We start from the raw sequence: 20162 nt of genomic DNA on the forward strand, positions 1-20162 counted from the left end.
CCCCAGACGAGTTGAAGAGTTGCTGGGGATGAACAGCTCACACTGCCGCCGATGGGCTAGATGACGGTCCGCCTTCCCCTCATGCTTGCCGTGGGCCTGGGAAGCCTGGTCGCCTGTAATGCCACCACCACTCATGCCGTGGATATTCGAGGGGAGCGGGAGCGTCCGATTGACCTAGCTCGTGCCTGGGCCTTCCTATGGACTTTATCCCACCCTTTTACGGAACCCTGTTCACCGCGAGGATGCCAGATTCCCAAAATGTTCTTTTGGACATTTTACGTTTATTATTATTATTTCCAATAAATGCCTCTCCGAGGCTTGACGCCACACTCACTGTGTCTGTCTCTTGCTCACCCTGCAACAGTGGTGGAGAATGCGGACACATTTGTGGGCAGAGATGGCACAGTTAGACACCAATAGTGAAGTCACTCTTCCTCTCATTCTTGTTTAGATGGAAAGCCTGGAGTGGGACGGAGAAGACACGAGGATGGCCTACCAGCTACAGGAAAGGGTATGTGACACTTAATAAGCATTTACCTTGTGTCTGGCTGAGGCTATCATATTAATTCGTGTTTTTTCTCTGTTCCCACCCATGTACGAGTGAGAGGAGGAGCTGTCTTGGAGAAGTATCCCCCATAAGTCCACTCCGACCGTAGGGCCTGGTTGAGGAAGTAGAATTCCTGTGTTGGCGGCTAAAGGGTGTGCACCTCCGGCTCTGGACGTGGATGTGGCATGTGGCAGAATGATCCAATGTCTCTTGGTCACCCTGCCACCGCAGTCATACATACACACACATTCCTCTGTCCACCGTGCTGCTGTTAGAGAGTGAAACAGCGATCTCAACCTAGTTCGGCTGCTTTTCCACTGACTTGAGATCTGAACAGTCGAAAACTTTTTCAGTTGCATCGCGTACTTCATTAACTACGAGCTGTTGTGCAAGTCATGAAGATGAATCAGAAACAAGCGAAATAAACATTACAACATATACATGTCCTGAATCACACTACGTTAAATAGAAAGAGCAAAGTAAACTTACTCATGATGTACAGCCCAAGAAACCTCTGAAAATTGGATGCATTAAATATAAACTCCAGACACTTTCATTGCGTCTAACTCTGAGCTTTAATTAGTGCAGTCAGAAGTGACAGTCCCTATACCCTATTCCCTTCAAAGACAATTACCCTCCACTCTGAGGGCTTCAGGGGACTGAAAGGTGGTAACAGTCAGTCACCACAACATGGATTGTGTTCTCTCTGAAGTGCCCTGTGAAGGATACATCAGCTCAGGTGAAAACACAGCCATGAGCGGCAAGCAGATTAATAGGGCGGGTGCGTCCTCGTTCTAGAACACATTTGATTGGACAAAGTTTCTCTTGTACAGTTTGACATCATGATTTGACTGTGTCTTTCTAGCTGGAAGAGACTGCAGAATTTAAATACATATTCTGAAAATGTATTTCATCCACCTTAAGAAGTACTCTGGCATATAGATGAGCCTAAAGCTAATAGATATGGACCAAAAGCAGCAAAACATTCATTTTGATTTAACAGGGTCATGTGCAGCTTTTGAACAACTCAAAGTAAAGCCATTTTTCCAAACAAACAGGTGTCAAAAAGTATCATTGCATGTTTTTTTAACATGTACATTTGAGTACTATGTAAATACCATGGTTTACACCAATGCACCGCAGTATTATGGTGCGTTCCGTTTACCTTAGATGTTGGAGGTCGGAGCTGGGAATGACGTCACTCCCGAGTTGAACCCAGTCCAGTACACAAGTCCGAAAACCAAGATGGACGGGGTGGGGGAAGTAACCATTGTTAGCAATACCAGTCGATGGAAACACATAAAAAAAGTGGTATTTTGCACAGATAATGCCAAAGCATCATGTCCACAGATAGAGGTTGGATAGTACTATGAGCACCACTGAGTTTATTGAGATGCAGACAAACAGAAGTGCTAATAAACAATATATTACTACTTACTTTTGATGTGCTGAGCAGCCATTTTGTATTCTGAAGTCGGGGTTCAGGAACTTTTAACTAGAATGTCCCCTCAAGTCGGAGTTCCGACTTGAGGGGACATTCTAGTTAAAAGTTCCTACTGGGAACTTCGAATTTCCGACTTCCGAGTACAAATGGAATGCACCATTACCATCTGATCCCATCACAATCCCAAGGTCCTGCTACAGCAGGCTATTTAAACATTTTTTAAAGGTAGATTTTGAGAAACTTTAATGCTGGATGTGTTGTGTGAAGAAGTCTTTTATCAATGCTTTGTACCCCGTAGTTACATTAATTGCTACACAATATATATATACACTTGTGAAAAGGTAAATATGCTGCTCCAAAAGTCACCAGAATTAAATGCTTTAGTGCTGTTTTTGCAAAAGTTTCTCCTGGGGGAGCATGTCCCCCGGATGCTGTACCTGTGCTTCATACAGTACTGTAAATTAAGTGTGAAGTGTGTTGCCTGTTTTATTGAGGCTGCAGGATAGAGATTTCACTTCTGTTGTCACCACGCTCAAACTGATATTGATAAAATCACTTGGCCATGCCGGGTTTTGCACATATAGATTTTGTGACCAAAGCTCAGCTCCCTCTTTCAATGATTTAGCACCTCTTCAGCACTAGCAATCAAAATTAGCTGGCGCCACCCCTGGACATGGATTAAACCACTGGGGTCTGCTGGATTATGTTTATGCTGACTTTATCTCCTTTTTGGAGCTTTAAAATTTTTGTCAACATTCACTTCCATTGTATGGACCTACAGAGCTGAGATATTCTTTTTAAAATCTTTGTTTATGTTTTGCAGAAGCAAGAACGTCATACACATCTGGAGTGGCATGATGATGAGTAATTGATGAGAGAATTTGTTTTTTGTTGAATTATTCCTTTTAGAACGCTTTGTATAAACAAATGACCTCATGTTACTGAGGTCATTTTTGAGGTTATGAATTGAAGCACTGTTCTAAAGAAAACTTTACGGCCTTATGAGGTACCTAGCTTCAGCACACATTGCTTTCTTTATTAACTAAATAATGTAAGATCTGCAATCTGAGTTTCATTTATTTATAGTCCAAGTTAAATTGGTGGTAAAGATCATATCTTTAAAACCATGCCGGAAGAGGTGATCTTTTTATACATGACTGTACAAGCCTTTATTTGATTTCTGGACATGAGCACAATGGCATTCTTTCTACTTTTAACAGTACAAATCAATTGTATGGAGAACAAGGGAAGCAATGGTTGAATACTTTTAGTTTTACATTAAGTTCCTCTATTAAACCTGTATATAATGTATGAATGAAGTGACACTGTCCTCTTTTGCCTAATGCACAATGGAGAGATAGTCTGAATCTTTTTAAACATCAGCAAAACCTGAAAGTCCTTATCCTAATTGGAAACCCACTTGCGTTCATCGCAGAAAGAGCTTTTGTTGTACCACAGACCTTGAAATATCTCAGTCTAGCTCAGTCAAAGATAAAAAGCCTATCAGACATCCCATCAGAAAATCTGGATCTTGGAGGAAGTGATATTCGCTCGTTAGATGGACTGATCCAAAAGGTGCACATACCATCTTCTGCACTACAATTGTTCTGCAACATCCCTGTGAATGATCTGGATTTCCAGATCCAGCATTTCTCGAACCTGAATAATTCCACATTTCGTTGTCTTGAACGTCTTCAGAAGCTAGACCTTACCAGAGCTTACAAGGCTCGCTGCCCTCCATTTTGACCAGAATGTCCACCTTGTCCCATCCGATGTTAGATGGGAAAAGCTTTCTGGATGTCTGCCTCATCGATTTCAGAAACCTTCCCAAGCTTACACACTTATCCATTAGTGGGAACATGAAGAAAATCAATTTCAGCAGTAGATGCTTGTAGAGTCTTGAAAGGCTAGAAGAGCTGGATATCAGCTCCAGTCAAGTGAACCCCACAGGACCTTGTTGTAATGCTCAGCTGTTTGGTCTTGGTCACCTGAAAGTCCTCAACCTCAGCTATGGCTCACCCATGCTGGAATCCACAGCCTTTCAATGCGACACCACAGTTGGAGCACTTGGACCTTAGTCGTTCAAGCTACACTCTGAATGACAGCTCACCTTTCAGTAGTTTACAGAATCTTAGAACTCTAAATCAGAAGTGTGGTGGCGTAGTGGGCTAAAGCACTGCACTGCTAAGCAGAAGGATGTTAATTCGATCCCCACAGCCACCACCATTGTGTCCTTGAGCAAGGCACTTAACTCCGGGTTGCTCTGGGGGGAATGTCCCTGTAATAAGTGCACTGTAAGTGGCTTTGGATAAAAGTGTCTGCCAAATGCATAAAAGTAAATGTAAATGTAAATCTATCCTGGTCAAACACAAATCTCACAAATGTGCAACTATTCAAAGGCTTGAAGACCTTTCAACTTCACAATTTGAAGGGGAGCTGCATTTAAGTAGGGGTTCTTAAACAAACAGATCTTTTCAAACCTAATCCAGTTCTGGAAACTCGCATTCTATTGCACGCACATTCACTGCCTTTGGGAAGGACATGTTTAAAGAGCTCACACAACTCATGTAAGTAGATATTCATTGAAGTTTCCCCAACTTTGCCAGTAATGCCAGTGGATGTTGGAAATGTTATGGATTTGGGAAACGGTGGTACTGTTGATCTGAGTTAAAATCCTCTGCTATGCAACTGTAGCAACTTTAAGTTTATCAACTGTTTTAAGCACAATGAATTCAAAGTGAGACACTTAATGGAGACGGTTTTAACACCACAGGAACAAGGATTATAGATGTCCATTTGCAATGTAAATTTCCTGTAGGTATAATTGCATTTGCTATAACTGTATTTGCAATTGTAAACGCATGTGTTGTTTTCTGCTTCATCAGGAGAGTTAAGGAAAGATATGCAAGATACACACAACCTTAAATACAGTCATATTCAGATTGTTTTTCTCACTCGACAATCATGTATTGAATTACTCAAGTTGTATGGATTAATTTTACAGTTTGCTGCCTTTAGTTCTTTTTAGTAGGTTAAAAGTTTTGGACTCCATTTACTTGCATTGAATGGATATAAAACACCCCCGTGTTCCATTTGTTTGTTTGTGTCCCACATAATAAAAATCATATGAGTTTGAGATGGCATAAGGGTAAAAGTAAATGATGTGAGAATTATCATTTTTGTGTGAACCAACATTAACTAGCAATGAATTATTATATATACTGTGTGTGTGTGTGTGTGTGTGTGTGTATAATATATATATATATATTAACGTCAACCAAGATTAATAAATGCTGTAAAAATACACTACCTGGCCAAAACAAAGTTGCCGTTTGGATTTAAATAATCAGATACTTAATGAATGGATCATTATTGCAGTGATTAATGTTTCAGCTGGCAACAATTCTTTTAACACTAACTGATGCAGTGTGTAGCTTCTCATTTCTTAAACAACCATGTCAGAAGACGTATATAGCATGGTCATGGAAAAGATGTTACTGTGTTTTCGAAGGGGCAAAATATTGGCCCGCATCAGGCAGAGAAATCAACCAAGGAGATTGTTGAAATAACTGGAATTATGTTAAGACCTGTCCAATGTATTATTAAAACCTGGAAGGATAATGATGAACTGTCAGATTCACAGAAGAATTGTGGTCAGAAAAAAAATCATGAATGATCATGATCGTAGATCACAAACTCTTCAAGTCAGAAAAAAAATCGACAGGTCAGGTCTAGGCTCAGCAAAACTATGCGGCAGTAAAATGAAGTCAGCTGACTACCTGAATGTACTGAATGAGCAGGTTATCCCATCAATGGATTTTTTTTCTCCACTGACGGCACATGCATATTCCAGGACGACAATGCTCGGGTTCAAACTGTGAAAGTGTTTCAGGGATCATGAGGAATCATTTTCACACATGAATTGACCACCATAGAGTCCTGACCTTAACCCCATTGAAAGTCTTTGGGATGTGCTGAAGAAGACTTTACGGTGTGATTCGACTCTCTCGTCGTCACTACAAGATCTAGGCTTTTTTTTTTGGGCCAGGCAGTGTATATTTTTATTGTTAGTTCATGATACCTAATATATTTAATAGTGCTGTCAGTCATTTCAAATATTTAATTACAATTAATTACATGATCCTTCATAGTAAATTGCAATTAATAGCAGATTTTGAAAGTACTGAATTTTGACTCTACATAAACTATTGCATTTGGTTCCTTCTTAGGAAGGAAAACAATATGTAACAAAAAATATTTTACTAACAATTTTCAAATAAAGCATTATTTTTCCATTAATGCACTAAAATAGCACCAATGCAAGTAACATTTGTTTCCCAAAGCCTAAGTGAGAGGTCAAAAACTTAAATATCTAGTCCCTGTAGTTTGCATTTTCATTGCAGGGGTCATGAAATCTCTTAAACCCTCATCCTCCACAATATTAATAGTGGCTATCCACTTTGATACAGCAATCGTAAAGCCACATTAACATGAACTCCTTATGAAAAGCGCTGGCATTGTCTTGTTTTTAGCTCTTGCACTTTTCACGTAATGATACTTCATCCGAATTGTCTGGAATGCGACGCCGGGGAAATGCTGATGCTTTAACTGTAAAAAATTACAGTTGAGGAATCGCTGTTTTGTGTGTGTTTGAGGTGTGTGCATCAGTGTAATGACCCACAGCGCAAAGGTTCTGCTCTATTCCAACCATTGTTCAGTACTCACACAGAGCTGAATAAATTGTCAGAATCTAACGTGAAAATTTCTAAATGAGTTAATCTCGATAAAAAAATAAGAAAAAGTTTAACATTTTTAATAAATCGCATATGTGTTACTTTTGTGTTAATTTCAACTGCTAAATGATTTAATCATGTTAACAAAGGGAACTTTATTGTAAAGTCTTACAAATGAAACATTGTCCTCTTAAAGTCATGAACATGAGAGCTTTCGATATGGAAATTTTATGAAAAGATAGATAGAACTTTCCTTTACAGTGACTTATTAACTCTACCTCCTTGATTAGTTTGTCATTTAAAATTCAAATTGACAAAAAACACAATAGAAAATGGTCATTTTGACATGCCTATTTATTTTCAGTATTATACAACTTTAGAAGTATAAATATTTGTATAGTTTACAACATCTATGACATCCATAGAGCTTTCCGTGGGTGATATACAAAACTCAAAACCACATCTCTTATTGCACAGATCCTAAAAGATAATCATAAGCAGGGTCATCTAGATAAACACTGTTTTCGCACATATACAGAGAAAAAAAAGAAACAAGCATGAACATTTTGAACTGGAAAGACAACAAACAATTAGGCTACCCACCGACAGTCTTCGATGGCAAGTGTATACTAAGAGAAACTCACACACATCGATCACAGCATAATGTCCTGCGACATAGCACATTAATTTGGCAAATTACACAATGTACAAAATATACATCCATGAAGTAGTTGTAAACAAACATTTAATGTGCTTCTTTTAGGATTTAAACATCAATTGCCAGAAAAGGCAAGGGAAAGAATAATTCAGTTCTAACAAATATGTTTGGGGTTAATTCATTGCTAGACTATTGATAATAGATCATAGAAAATGCATATGCCATATAAAACATTCACATTTTCTATCATTAAAGTTCATATTATGCTGAGAATCTCTTCCCCAAAATCCCAGTAAGCATTGGGTTTTTCATGTTAAGGTGCATTGTATCTCTTCAGACTAAACTACATTTGTCAAGTCTATGAGGAACAGAAACTTCCGTCCGCTAATAGTTTAAAATCTCTACAATCCTTTTTATTCGCTTTTCGTCACATGGTACATTCTGTTATTTAGATACTTAAACATGTTTGTGTGTCCAGCTCATCTATATCCTCTTTGCCTACATAAAACACTTTTAATATTGTAAGTACTTTAATATCATACTGTAATATACCGTAGGTGTTTAGCAATATAAGTGTACTTAAATGGACAGTACTGTAGATATACGGTTACTTTGCTTTATGTGTTGCATACATACCTGTAGAGCTATGTCAGGTTTAACAGTAAGACCAAGTATTAAAAGAGAAAACAATTCACAATCTCCTCTTTTCTGTTGCTAACCTTCGTTGGCCACTATGCAACTGTCTAAAGATCAAGCGTAACTAATTACAAATATGCTTTTCAACTCATGGGAAGCAAAAGGGTTTGCTTTGTTAGGGTTTGAAATGCCTCGGATATATAAGAAATGTGTGGAAGAAATGCACTGAGCAATTCTTTTGCATGACTAGAGATGTGAAGTCAATAGCAAAAATACTTTTAAGTATTACACCATTCCCATTTCTAAGTGTTGTACTTTGCATATGAACAGGTTAGCACTGACTGAACAAAAAACAAAACATGGAGTGAAACACCAGACACTTACCAAACGCCCTGACTTACCACAAGTAATCACTTAAGTACATTTGATTATCCCTGTATTAGCCCTTTTAACCAAACCAGGGGACATTAATGCCGAATGGCAAATGTTAGCCCTAAAAGCTTGACATTTCACTTATTTGGAAAAACAGGTTGTAAATATAACCTACACAGCAAACCTCACGGATTATCCTTTAGTTTCTAAAACTTGCCTTTTACATAATGTGCTACATCTTGTCCCTGTTTTATGTAAATGCTTGATTTCAATATTAGCGGCATCAAGTACAATATTAAAGACAACATTCGGAGAGCAACTCTGCTGCGTCACTTAAAATATATATCAGAAAATCCATGTGGTTAACCCCAACATACCAAAGTGAAACTTCAAGTATACTTCATTTTAAAATGAGACTATGATTATTCTTCTAGTTTAGGCTCCATTATCAGAGGAATTAATGAGCAGATGACTTTGAGTACAGTATACAAACATATGACATAGCAAAATATATACATATAAAACATACAACACTCGTTTTAACTGACCCCTCAGTATAATTAATGCTGCTGTATTTACAATATATTGCATACAAATTAATCCTTAGAAATGTATGTGAAAGGAATGTGAATTTCACCAAAACCTGCTAAGAACAGCAAGTCATATTCCCCCCAAAAACCTCTAAGGCCCCTTCCACTATGATTCTAGAACCCAAAGATGATTCCAAGATAAAAGTTCTAGGTGAGAAGCACAGCACATAGTGGTTTTCCTCTGTGCACCACAACCCAAAACAAAACTTTGCTTAGAAAAAAAAAAAAGAAAAAAAAAAGTTCAGATGAAAAAGAAATAAAGAAATACAATTTTAGTGTTCTGCTTGCAGAGTGTAAGCCACATTAATAGCACCATTGCTACGTATATTTTTCTAATGTTTTTTTAAATACTTCACAAACCAGTGATAACTTTAGTTTGAATGAGCATGAAGCTTTTGTTACACAGTCTACATGCACCTCAGCTCTACATTTTAGGTGCTTTTCGTTTGGTACCAGAATCCTCTCAACCAGATATGACACAGTTCATTTAAGCCTTAAAAAAAACATCTCCACTCACCTCTCCAAAATGATTGCACACACCACTTGTTACTCACATGCCAACGCAACAATACACCAACAATAAATTCTGGCGCTTTTGCGAGATCTAAAAAGAGACCAAGAGTCAGCAGCAAAACAAATCTACATTCAGCCTAAACATTTTTTTGACATGTTATATAAACAAACCTTAATAGTTCACAACACACAAACACAAATTCATCTCTATATTGTTTCTCGAGAAAACCCAAAGTAACAGCTTAACCGGTCCTCATATGGAAAGGCTTGATGATATTACATAAAGACAAAAATGATGATTATATCCTCATAGTCCTTTTAAAATTCAATAACCTTGGCAGCTACAATAATTGATCACTTTTTACAAGCAGATACACGTGGTGGATCCTTTGTTGGTTTAGAACGGACTGAATCTTTTTCAGTAGTGCTATCCTTTGCCAACGTTATGCCTCTTGATGAGTCTTTACGCGTAGTTTTGGGTGCAGGCAAATGTTCTTGAGAGAGCTCCTTTCTCTTTTCTACTTGCTCTTGTCGACTAGATGAAATCGGTTTATCAGTCACCTTTGACTCATTTGAGGCAACTTTAGCCTCAGGACTGGATGTAATAGTAGCAGTAGACCCTATGGCTTCGCTCGTGCTAGAACCCTTGAGAGAGTCTGACCTTGGAACATCAATTCTGAGCTTCATTTGTCCCTTAGAAGAAGTTCTGAGTATTTCAGATGTGCCACCACTGCCCTTACCTGGAGGAGACCCACTAGAAACATGGATTTTAATGGCAGGAACAGGCAACACAGGCACACCTTGAGAACCAATGCTGGTTTCTTTCTGGGGCTGGGGTTTAGGTGTAGATGAAACGGACTCTCTCGGCTCCTTTGGTTTTACTATGATTTCTTTGCCAACTGGTTGTAGCTGTGCTTTGTTCTCTTGCTTACCCTTATGTTCAACTGTTTTCCCAATAGATTGTGTAACAAGCGGAGAGTCTACTCTGGGTTTGTTTTTGGAACTCAGAGGAGTTTGTTTCAACATAGCACTACCAGGTGATTGTGTCTGTTTTATTGCAGTTTGGGCTTGACTTGTGTCTGTCGTTAAAATGTCCATTACTTGCTTATTGGTTTTCTGGTTGTCTACGTTAAGAATGCTCTTGAATTTCTGCTTATCTTCTCTTTTAATTGCAGACTGCACACTGTCTCTAGTTGTAGATTTTGGTGGGCTTGCACCAGTGTCCTGCTTCAATGCAGTACTTACATCTACTTGACATTTGATGAGGGGTTCTTGCTTTTCACAGCTCTTTGAAACTTCAGTTTTGACTGAAGGGTTAGAGTCACAAACAATATTTTCAGTCACATTGCATTTTAAGTCCTTTTTAGGTACCATTTTATCTCTTGAGCCTGCCATTTTGTCTCCAAATGGCATGGATTTAAGATCCTTCAGTTTCAAATTGGATTGGCTATTTTCCTCCTCTGAATTGATTTGAAACTTGTTTTTGTTGAAGCACTGTTGAGACTGAGGGGCTTGCACACTTGATTCTTTGTTAACACTTGACAGACTGGAATTTTGTGTTCTGTCTGAGATTTGTTTGGACAGTTGAGTGGTCCGTTCTTTTGGCAAACCAACAGAGCTTTTGGCACATATTTGTTCAGACTGTGTAGCTTGGATGGCGGTTGTGTTCACCTCTGCCAATGCAGAAATTTGTAGGACAGATTGGGCCTGTGAATCTGTGGCAGACGTGGCCTTCAGTGGGGCAGCAATGGATGATGGTGTTGCTTTTCTTTGAAGGGTAGGCTTTAGAGACAAAGGTCTTTTAATAACAGGACTCTCAGGTGCTTCTACAGATGTTGAGACAGAAGACACAACTGACAGAGTTGTTGGGACTGAGGGAGATATAGATATATTTTGTGAGATGGAGGGTTTTTCAGTGACAAGCATCTGTAAATTAGCCTGTTCGGGTCCAGCAATTGAGGTTAGTGTACCACCCGTTTTGTCTCTGAATGTATTCTCTATGCTTTTGCCTAAACTTTTTATGGTGCTTGCTGATTTGTCTCCATTTAAATCTTGAGGATTCCCAGAACTAAATTCAAGAGAGTCTTTGGTGCTCCCCGACCTTTTCTTTCTATCTAATGGAGTCTGGGTTGCAACCAAGGTTGGGCTTGGTGCCCCAAGTGCATTGCCTGTAACCTGTCTGGATGGACAGGTCTGCTTTACAATTATAGCAGTTTTGTTTGTATTGGCTGGTTTGTCTTTATTGATGCTTTGTGGGCCACCCATCTCTGTAGACAACCCTGTTTTTGGTAAACTGGATGGTGCCTCACTTAGACCACTATGATTACCACCAGATTTTGCTTCTGGAGTTTGCTGGAAAGAGTTTGTCTGAAGAATAACAGAAGAAGAAACCAGGTTAGGTTGTATCTTTTCAGTTTGGTTTGAAGGTGTCTCCTCAGGGTTTTCTATATCGTCTTCCTGATCTTCATTGCTGACCTCCCTGATTGACGGTGTTTTCCCACATGCAAAATGAGCGCTGTGCCGTGCAGCCCTCATCTCCTGAGCTGTCTTTAGCCTACTCTCCGATTTCACACTTTCGTGATTGGACTCCACTTTAGAGGTTATAATTTGCATCTTCGTTCCATCATTAAATGTATTTCTATCATGTTGAGCTTCACTGCAAATAGGACCAACTATACAGTCCTTATTGGACATGGATTCTTCATTTGTAATATTTTTATTGCTCAAATTCACATGGTCCTTATAGTTAGGAGTCCCTGTTGTCCCGACCTGTGGACCTTTCAGTTTCTCTGTAGTTTTCTGTTGAATTAGTGGTTTTACACATGGATCTCCTGCCAATATACCACTTTCAAAATGGCTATCTTCCATTTTAAAGAGACATGTGTCAGTCTTGGAAACCCAAGGCCCAGAAAGTAGACCAATGTCCAGCGTGCCCTCTAGTGGCTTTAAAGAGGATACAAGTCGTCCCTCTATTTTGTACTCTGATGAGGTCTTCCTGATGGGACCTTCAGAAGAGATCATCTGAAGCTTTTCAACAGCACTCTCACCTCTTCCACTGAATAGCTTAGAGGTCAAACAATCGGCACCGATTCCAGATGTGCTGTGAATGTTTCCCATTCCCCCTTTCACATGTTCTAAACCCAAAGAAGAATCCAGCTGAAGACTTTTGGACCTGGTGGTGTTGAAGTGAATGCTTTCATGAATACCAGGGGAAATTCGACACAAAGACTCCTCCCTCTCCTCAAAGGACTGCCTCTTCCTAGCAAACTCCATGTTGGGGGCTTTGAAATCGAACCAGTCTGGTTTATTACCCTCCTTCATTGGCCGTGACATCTGTCTTTCTGATTGACAAGATGATGACCTAACGTTTTCACTCTGAAGTGATGCGCAGTCTCCACTGCTGAGAGACTCTGATATGCTCTCACAAACTCTTGGGTTTAGTTTTTTGTAGAGCACATCCTTCAAAGTAGCATTAGTAGATTTCTCCAGGGATCCAAATTCTGAACCTTGGGGTCTCACACTGGGTCTTGTTATGCCCCATTCCTTATCGTCAACAGGATGTGAACATGCAGAACCTTCTACATCTTGCATGATGTGTTGTTTTTGCAAAGACTCTCGTCTCTCAGCCCAGTCCTGCCTCTTCACCACAACTTTGGCCTTCAGCTTTTCCTTGTCAAGCTCCTCTAAAGACTCCTGTCGGCCAACCTTGCGGGTTACAGGCCGCTTTAAGCAACCCTGCTCAGCAGGCCTCACACGAGTAATAGTGGGCGGCTCACAGCAAGTGCTCTCCTCTACGCATGGTGGGGTATACTCCCCTCTATGTGAGGATTCTACATGGGCCTCCTCTTGGGTGACCTCTAAACTGTGATTTCTGCAACATAAATGCTTTTTGTCTCCAGCAAAAGAGGGGGATAGCTTCTCCTCTGATTGGACTCGCTTCAGGAGTGGTGACCGAGGAGGTTCAGCGCTCTTAGGTCGCACCATATGCCGGACTATGGTGGGAGGTGAGTGCATTTTGGCAGGGAATGCCTGAGAAGTTTTGGAGCTGCCCACTGTGTGAGTCAGTAAGGGAGATGGGGAGCGCTGAGGGGAGGTGGGCTGAGGCTGAGGGGTTGGAGAGGGTGTGCGAGCCAGTGGAGAGAGGGGAATGCTCCCTGCTGATTTGCGTCGGCCCTGACGGAGCCGTCCGGGGAGTTTAGGCCCCAGGCCATGCAGAGTGCTGGGCCGGATGTGACCGGAGCCTGCAGGTGAGTTAGGAGCACTTGAACTGGGGGAACTGCTCTGTGATGAAGTGCCTCCTGTATGAAGCAAAATACAATGCTAACTTCTTCACATCCTTTCTATACAGAGTTACGTCACATATAAACATGTGAGATATCATTGAAAACAGCAAGAAAAAAAGTATTCACAACACTCATCACATGCACAACAAATTTGAAATAATAAAGTTAGACACTAACCTGACTGGTTGAAATCGGGTGTTGAGCGAAAGGCAACTATAGGGGAGCGTGGTGAGAGGCTGTGTGTGGGAGATCCAGGCAGACTTTCTCCTGAGGACAGTGAGCGGTTTAGTGACGAGAAACTGCGGCTGGTGTGTAAGAGCGGAGAGGGCTGCATGGCAAAACGTTTGAATACTGATCGTCGCCTGGAGAGAGAAGAATGACACAGGACTGATGGACAAAAATTACATGCGACTAAAAACAACACAAACATTGGCCGATATGTACAGCATAAAACCAGAGCACACTTCATGAAATACTGTATTACAATGCACTCAACAAAATCAGCTATATAAAAAGTGACAATTGTAGTGAAATCTCTTTCATGACTCCCTATTTGATCTGACAGCCAAAAGACCCAGCATTTTTACACAGAATTTCAATATGAAAACTGGACACCACAATATGAATTAAACATGCCACATTGTGGTGTACTTGAAACATTTATTGTAGCATACTGCATACTGTTTACATACTATACTTAAAAAGTGTAGACAGTATATATATATATATATATATATATATATATCCTGCAGCAACAGCTGCATCTAGTGGCAGGTGGGAGAAATTTTGGTACTGATGTTTGTGTAGTTTGTTTTTTGTGATTATGTAAATATCAGGCAACCAGAAATAGACAATACATAAATATGTTGTATTAGCGATATTCTGTTTTCTTACCTTTCTTGTATCTTTTCCTTCTTGGGCTTTTTGGTTCTTCTAACCATTTTGCTTCTGTAACTATTTCTTCTAGCTGGACCAGTTTTAATTGAAGTGTTTTCAAACGGGGTTGTGGATATTGCAACTTTACTTCCACTCTGCAATATAAAATACAAGTGTCACTGTCTATTGACTTTGCTTAACACTGAATGAAAAGGACAAAAAACAAAAAGAGTGATGTGGTTATGATCTTGCGGCTGGTTTCTGCACCTTCAGCAGTAGTTCCACCACTTCAGTGTGAAGCAGTCCATGAACCGTTTCTCCATTCACATGAGTGATGAGGTCTCCAGCTTTAAGACCAGCTTTATGAGCAGGCCCACCATCCTCTAAATTCTATAACAAACAGACCAAAACATTCAAATCCAACAGAAAAATTAAACCATCAAGAGATAAATATCTTATATGTTATTTTGTATTCTGTCCTGTCCAGCCATGTCTGCAACAAGTGACAATACATTTTGTCACTCACTAAGTTTGTATTTATGTTGTGCTAGGTAGCTCCGCCCACAGTAAATTTAAAGTGGTCCAAAATCCCACTGCACATAGATTTATATTAAACATACATTTTATTTACATTTTTTTTAAATAACAGTGTGGACAGAAATATTACTTGTCACACTGCACCTGGTTAGTGAATAAGAGGAGCTCTTACCCAGACCATGTGATAAACGGTATAAACATCACTGTCACAGGCGTAGACCCGTATCGCTCGCAGAGTGAAGCCAAACTTCTTCCCTGAGCTGTGGATGATGATTGGCTGACGACAGCCGACACAAGAGCGGGAGGAGTCTCGACTGGGGGAGGAGTCTCGGGAGGAGGGGTCTGATGACAGCGAGTATGGAGAAATTGGACTTGCTAATGGGGACACACCAAAAACATCTAAAGGAGCAAGAAAAGAGGCACAACACATTACAAAAATAAATGAATAAGCATCCTGCAATAGCATAACATATGGATTGTATGTAAAAAAAAAAAAAAAAACAGGGTTTGGTGTTTGGTATCATTGTAAAGAAAAATTTTCGGATTTTTTAATGATATAGACGATGATGCATTCTGATCCCAAGAAACTGCTGAAAAATCGAACAAAACAAAAACAATTTTTTTTTCTTCATATTTGACATGAAATATCTCTGGGTGTAAATATCGTTGCTCTGAAAAACATATATATTTTTTTTTTTTTCGAATCATGTCAACTGTATCTGAGAAAAAGTCTGTATTGATACGACAAATAATACAAATAATTATAGCATTACAAAAAATATTTATCATAGTGTCCACTAAACGTCTTCGTGTCCAAAAGCCTCTTCAAACAAATAAAATATAATAACTGTACATAAAACAAAAATACACATGCAAGCACAACAATGATTTAAGGCAAGCATAGCATGGAGACATGATTTTAGTAATAAGATTTCACAGAATGAGTGCCATTTGACTAAATGTCATATATTTGGCGCCATCTCCTGGTGGCCATATGTTATGTGCTTTGTGCATCTGATTAAGCAAAACCAACATAATTGTCAAAGAAATATACTTAGCTTTTTTCTCGCAATATTTTTGTGAGAAAAAAATAGGCTGTTTGTATTCTTTCCAACAACATATGACACATCACTGTTTGATCAGTTTGATGTTTTTACTGATTGCAATATATATATATATACACACACAGTGCAATTTGTTTTTTTATTAAATTATCAAAACGGAACACTTCTGATTTGTCTGAAAATTTCAAAGCACTTGTTCAGTTTTGGTCATAATCCCTACATGTATTGTAAAGTAGAGCTTCTAAGCTTTCAAACAATACCTATTTTGTGATGGTCAAGACTAGTTGTTAATATTTGCTAGTTGACGATTATTTTTTTCTCGTGGGCCCATCCGAGCTTAAAGTGTTAAATAAAATGTAAATAATTACTGAATTAAATCATATGAAAATGTATATTTTAAAATGGGTAAAAATAAAACAACCACTTTACATTGATCTTATATACATTACATTTGTTAAAAGTACCCACAATCTGTCACAAACACATTTACAAAGCAGCACACACACACACGTACACACACACACGTTGTGTTTCCATGTTTTATGGGGACTTTCCATAGACATAATGGTTTTTATACTGTACAAACTTTATATTCTATCCCCTAAACCTAACCCTACCCCTAAACCTAACCCTCACAGAAAACTTTCTGCATTTTTACATTTTCAAAAAACATAATTTAGTATGATTTATAAGCTGTTTTCCTCATGGGGACCGACAAAATGTCCCCACAAGGTCAAACATTTCGGGTTTTACTATCCTTATGGGGACATTTGGTCCCCACAAAGTGATAAATACACGCTCACACACACACACACACACACACACACACACACACACACACACACACACACACACACACACATATGTTGTGTTTCCATGTTTTATGGGGACTTTCCATAGACATAATGGTTTTTATACTGTACAAACTTTATATTCTATCCCCTAAACCTAACCCTACCCCTAAACCTAACCCTCACAGAAAACTTTCTGCATTTTTACATTTTCAATAAAACATAATTTAGTATGATTTATAAGCTGTTTTCCTCATGGGGACCGGCAAAATGTCCCCACAAGGTCAAAAATTTCGGGTTTTACTATCTTTATGGGGACATTTGGTCCCCACAAAGTGATAAATACACGCTCACACACACACACACACACACACACACACACACTGACCTCCAGGGATCATGAGAGACAGAGCACTGGTAGACACTGATTTTGGCACTTTGCTGACTGCACACTGTCTTTCTGTGGCCTCTGGTCTGGGAGCACTCAGGAAGGAGCCCGTTTCATACGAGGCCTTATAGGAACTATCCGGACTCTCCACTCTCTCTCCTCGTGATGGCACCTGATCCAGGTGCTCTGAGAAACTGCCTGCTCAAAGAATTATAAAAGAGGCAAAATATGAAATCATAATAATGATTTAGTAATAAAATGCCTTAAAAAGCATTATTTCCAAACATACCCGTCCAGTTTAAACCGAATGTCTAATATTGCGTAAAATGTGTACATTTTAAATGCACGGAATGGACTGTATAGAATTTGTTTTAGAATTACGCTACAAGTTTAATGTATGCCCACTGTCATGCCCTATACCTGAGAGGGTGCAGTTACTGGTGGTGCTACAGGGTGTGGTGGGATCCGGCTCATCCTGAGGCAGCTCCCCAATACTGAATGTCACTTTACTGGGATCTTCCAGAGCCAGGGAGCCCTCAACATCCTCCACTTCTGCAGAGATGGCAAACCTAGGGAGAAGACCTGAACATCTACTCAGGCTGGTGCTCTCGGTGTCAGATGAATGAGAGAGAGAGGGGCTGGAGAAGAGGAACAAGGCAAAACAGTATGACCCAGCTGGAAGACACCTGTTTGTTGATGGTCCAAGGTGGCCTTATCAGCTCTAAAGACCAAGAGGGAGGAGGTCAACCTCAGCCTCCAAGAGGTCAACCTCAGCCCCACTAGCTGGTGGTCCAACTGATTAACCATCTAGACCAGCTTGGACCAGCTAATGACCATGCTGACCAGCTTGGAACAGGTATAACTATCATTAGAGCCAGGGTTTTAACTGGATTTTCCCAACAAACTGCATATTATATGCTAAATGTTAATGTCAACATTAACAGTTTATTTATTAATAAAGTCTTTCTACATAAATGTTCTGGCCATTTATTGGTACTAGATTAACACAGTGTTTAAATGACCAACATTGAGTCTATAGCCAGATTCAATTTGAACCATGATGTTTGCACCAAGTTTGGGTTAATGGAGAAGGTGAGAGGGTTTTCAAGTGACGTACATCTCGGTGAAGTCTGGAGTCCAGCTCAGTGAGTCAACGGTGAGTGGACTTTCTGTCTTCTTCTCTGTCTGTTCTCCTTTCTCCTCCAACAGTCCCCGAGACAGATCCAGACTACTGTACACCTACAGACCACACAGACACACAAATACACAGCATATATGCATCACTAAAGTCTATTGGACCTTTAAATAAATATAGATGCATGCATGTCACAGAGTAAAACCACTAGAGTGAGAACGGATCTTGAAGCAAGAAAATCTAATAAAAATATAAATGAAAAAGCTTGTATCTTGCTAGGTCTATACCCCAGGGGGAGCGTTTCGCTATGCTGAACCTAACAAATCACATGTATGGCTTAAAATAAAAATGATAAAATTAGGGATGGGTTAAAAATATAGTTTTTCCAAATAAATGGGGTCATTATTTAAGCAGTCCCAATATTACCATTTGAAGACATCTTATTTATAGATAGAATACATGGAATGTGACCAAAATTATGAAAAACTAATGATAAAATAAACTTACCAAGAACTTTCAATGTAAATAATACATAATACTTCAAATAATTATAAATATATATATATATATATATATATATATATATATATATATATATATAATACATATTAAAATTCAGATGGAAATTGCATTATTGTGGCAGATGAGTAAAATATTTATTAGACAATACATAAAAGTGACAAGTCATCAATATATTGCTTGTTTTATTCCCATATCATTGAACATAAGAGTACAGTGGACAGCGATTCATTTTTCAATAGAGCGTAACAGTCTAGTTCCAGAAGTGAAACTCCCATTCATTTATCCCAAAGACTAATTGATTTTCAACGATAACTTATAAACCTTTAAAGGCAGACCTACCGTGAACTCCGAGGTTGTTTATCAATGGTATATGCTTCCATTGAAGCCATCTGTCTATATTATTTCAACTTCATTGTTTAAAAATCATATTTGATAGTGGAATTCATGGTAAATAACAGCATTACTCATGGTCCAGCAGAGATAGATCAGAGAACCGTGACCAACAAAGTCCACGAAATGAGCCTCAGCGTGATCGCCCCTCCCATGATGCACCGTGAACTATGTAATCAAGTCGGTCTCCCTTCACCCTTAAACTGCTACCTTTATTTTTACTAGTGGTCGACCGATATGGGGTTTATAATGGGTTTATAATGGCTGATGTTGATATCCAGAGAGCAGGGTGGCCGATAGGCTGATATACTGTATATACTGTATATATATATATATATATATATATATATATATATATATATATATATATATATATATATATATAGGTTTTTGTATATTAAATTGTATTCTTTTTTCCCCAGTTATTTTGTTGTACTCGAGATATCTTATGTACTGTCTGCTATCTCTGTTCTACGTATTCCTGACAATCGATAAAATACCTGTAGGACACATGCAAAAGAGAAATCAAATCTGCGACAAAGTTACACATTTTGAGAATCACTATCTAAACAAAACAGGTTTCACCAGATACTTTTACTGCATGCATGATAGTTCCTTGAACCTACTGATACTGCATTGCACCAAAGCCCTGCGTGCCTGTGAGCAACACTGTGCTATGAGTA

The 20162-nt window shown here is 39.1% G+C and overlaps 1 protein-coding gene and 1 pseudogene across 1 annotated transcript in view; one reads left to right on the forward strand and one right to left on the reverse strand.

The window, feature by feature from the left end:
- The first annotated feature begins 1717 nt into the window (after positions 1 to 1717).
- On the forward strand, positions 1718 to 4916 carry LOC127622068 (CD180 antigen-like; annotated as a pseudogene).
- Positions 4917 to 7075: 2159 nt separating this feature from the next.
- LOC127625308 (microtubule-associated serine/threonine-protein kinase 4-like) overlaps positions 7076 to 20162 on the reverse strand; it is a 171067-nt gene continuing 157980 nt past the window's right edge. Inside the window, exons 22-30 of the mRNA XM_052100522.1 lie at positions 18550 to 18671; positions 17853 to 18070; positions 17433 to 17630; positions 15362 to 15588; positions 14920 to 15042; positions 14671 to 14807; positions 14182 to 14187; positions 13954 to 14138; positions 7076 to 13791 (exon numbers count right to left, since the gene is read on the reverse strand). Of these exons, the coding sequence (XP_051956482.1) occupies positions 9848 to 13791; positions 13954 to 14138; positions 14182 to 14187; positions 14671 to 14807; positions 14920 to 15042; positions 15362 to 15588; positions 17433 to 17630; positions 17853 to 18070; positions 18550 to 18671 (5160 nt within the window). The 3' untranslated portion in view covers positions 7076 to 9847. The remainder of the gene's footprint in view (positions 13792 to 13953; positions 14139 to 14181; positions 14188 to 14670; positions 14808 to 14919; positions 15043 to 15361; positions 15589 to 17432; positions 17631 to 17852; positions 18071 to 18549; positions 18672 to 20162) is intronic.

Source organism: Xyrauchen texanus, chromosome 3, assembly GCF_025860055.1.
Source record: "Xyrauchen texanus isolate HMW12.3.18 chromosome 3, RBS_HiC_50CHRs, whole genome shotgun sequence".
Taxonomy (NCBI): domain Eukaryota; kingdom Metazoa; phylum Chordata; class Actinopteri; order Cypriniformes; family Catostomidae; genus Xyrauchen; species Xyrauchen texanus.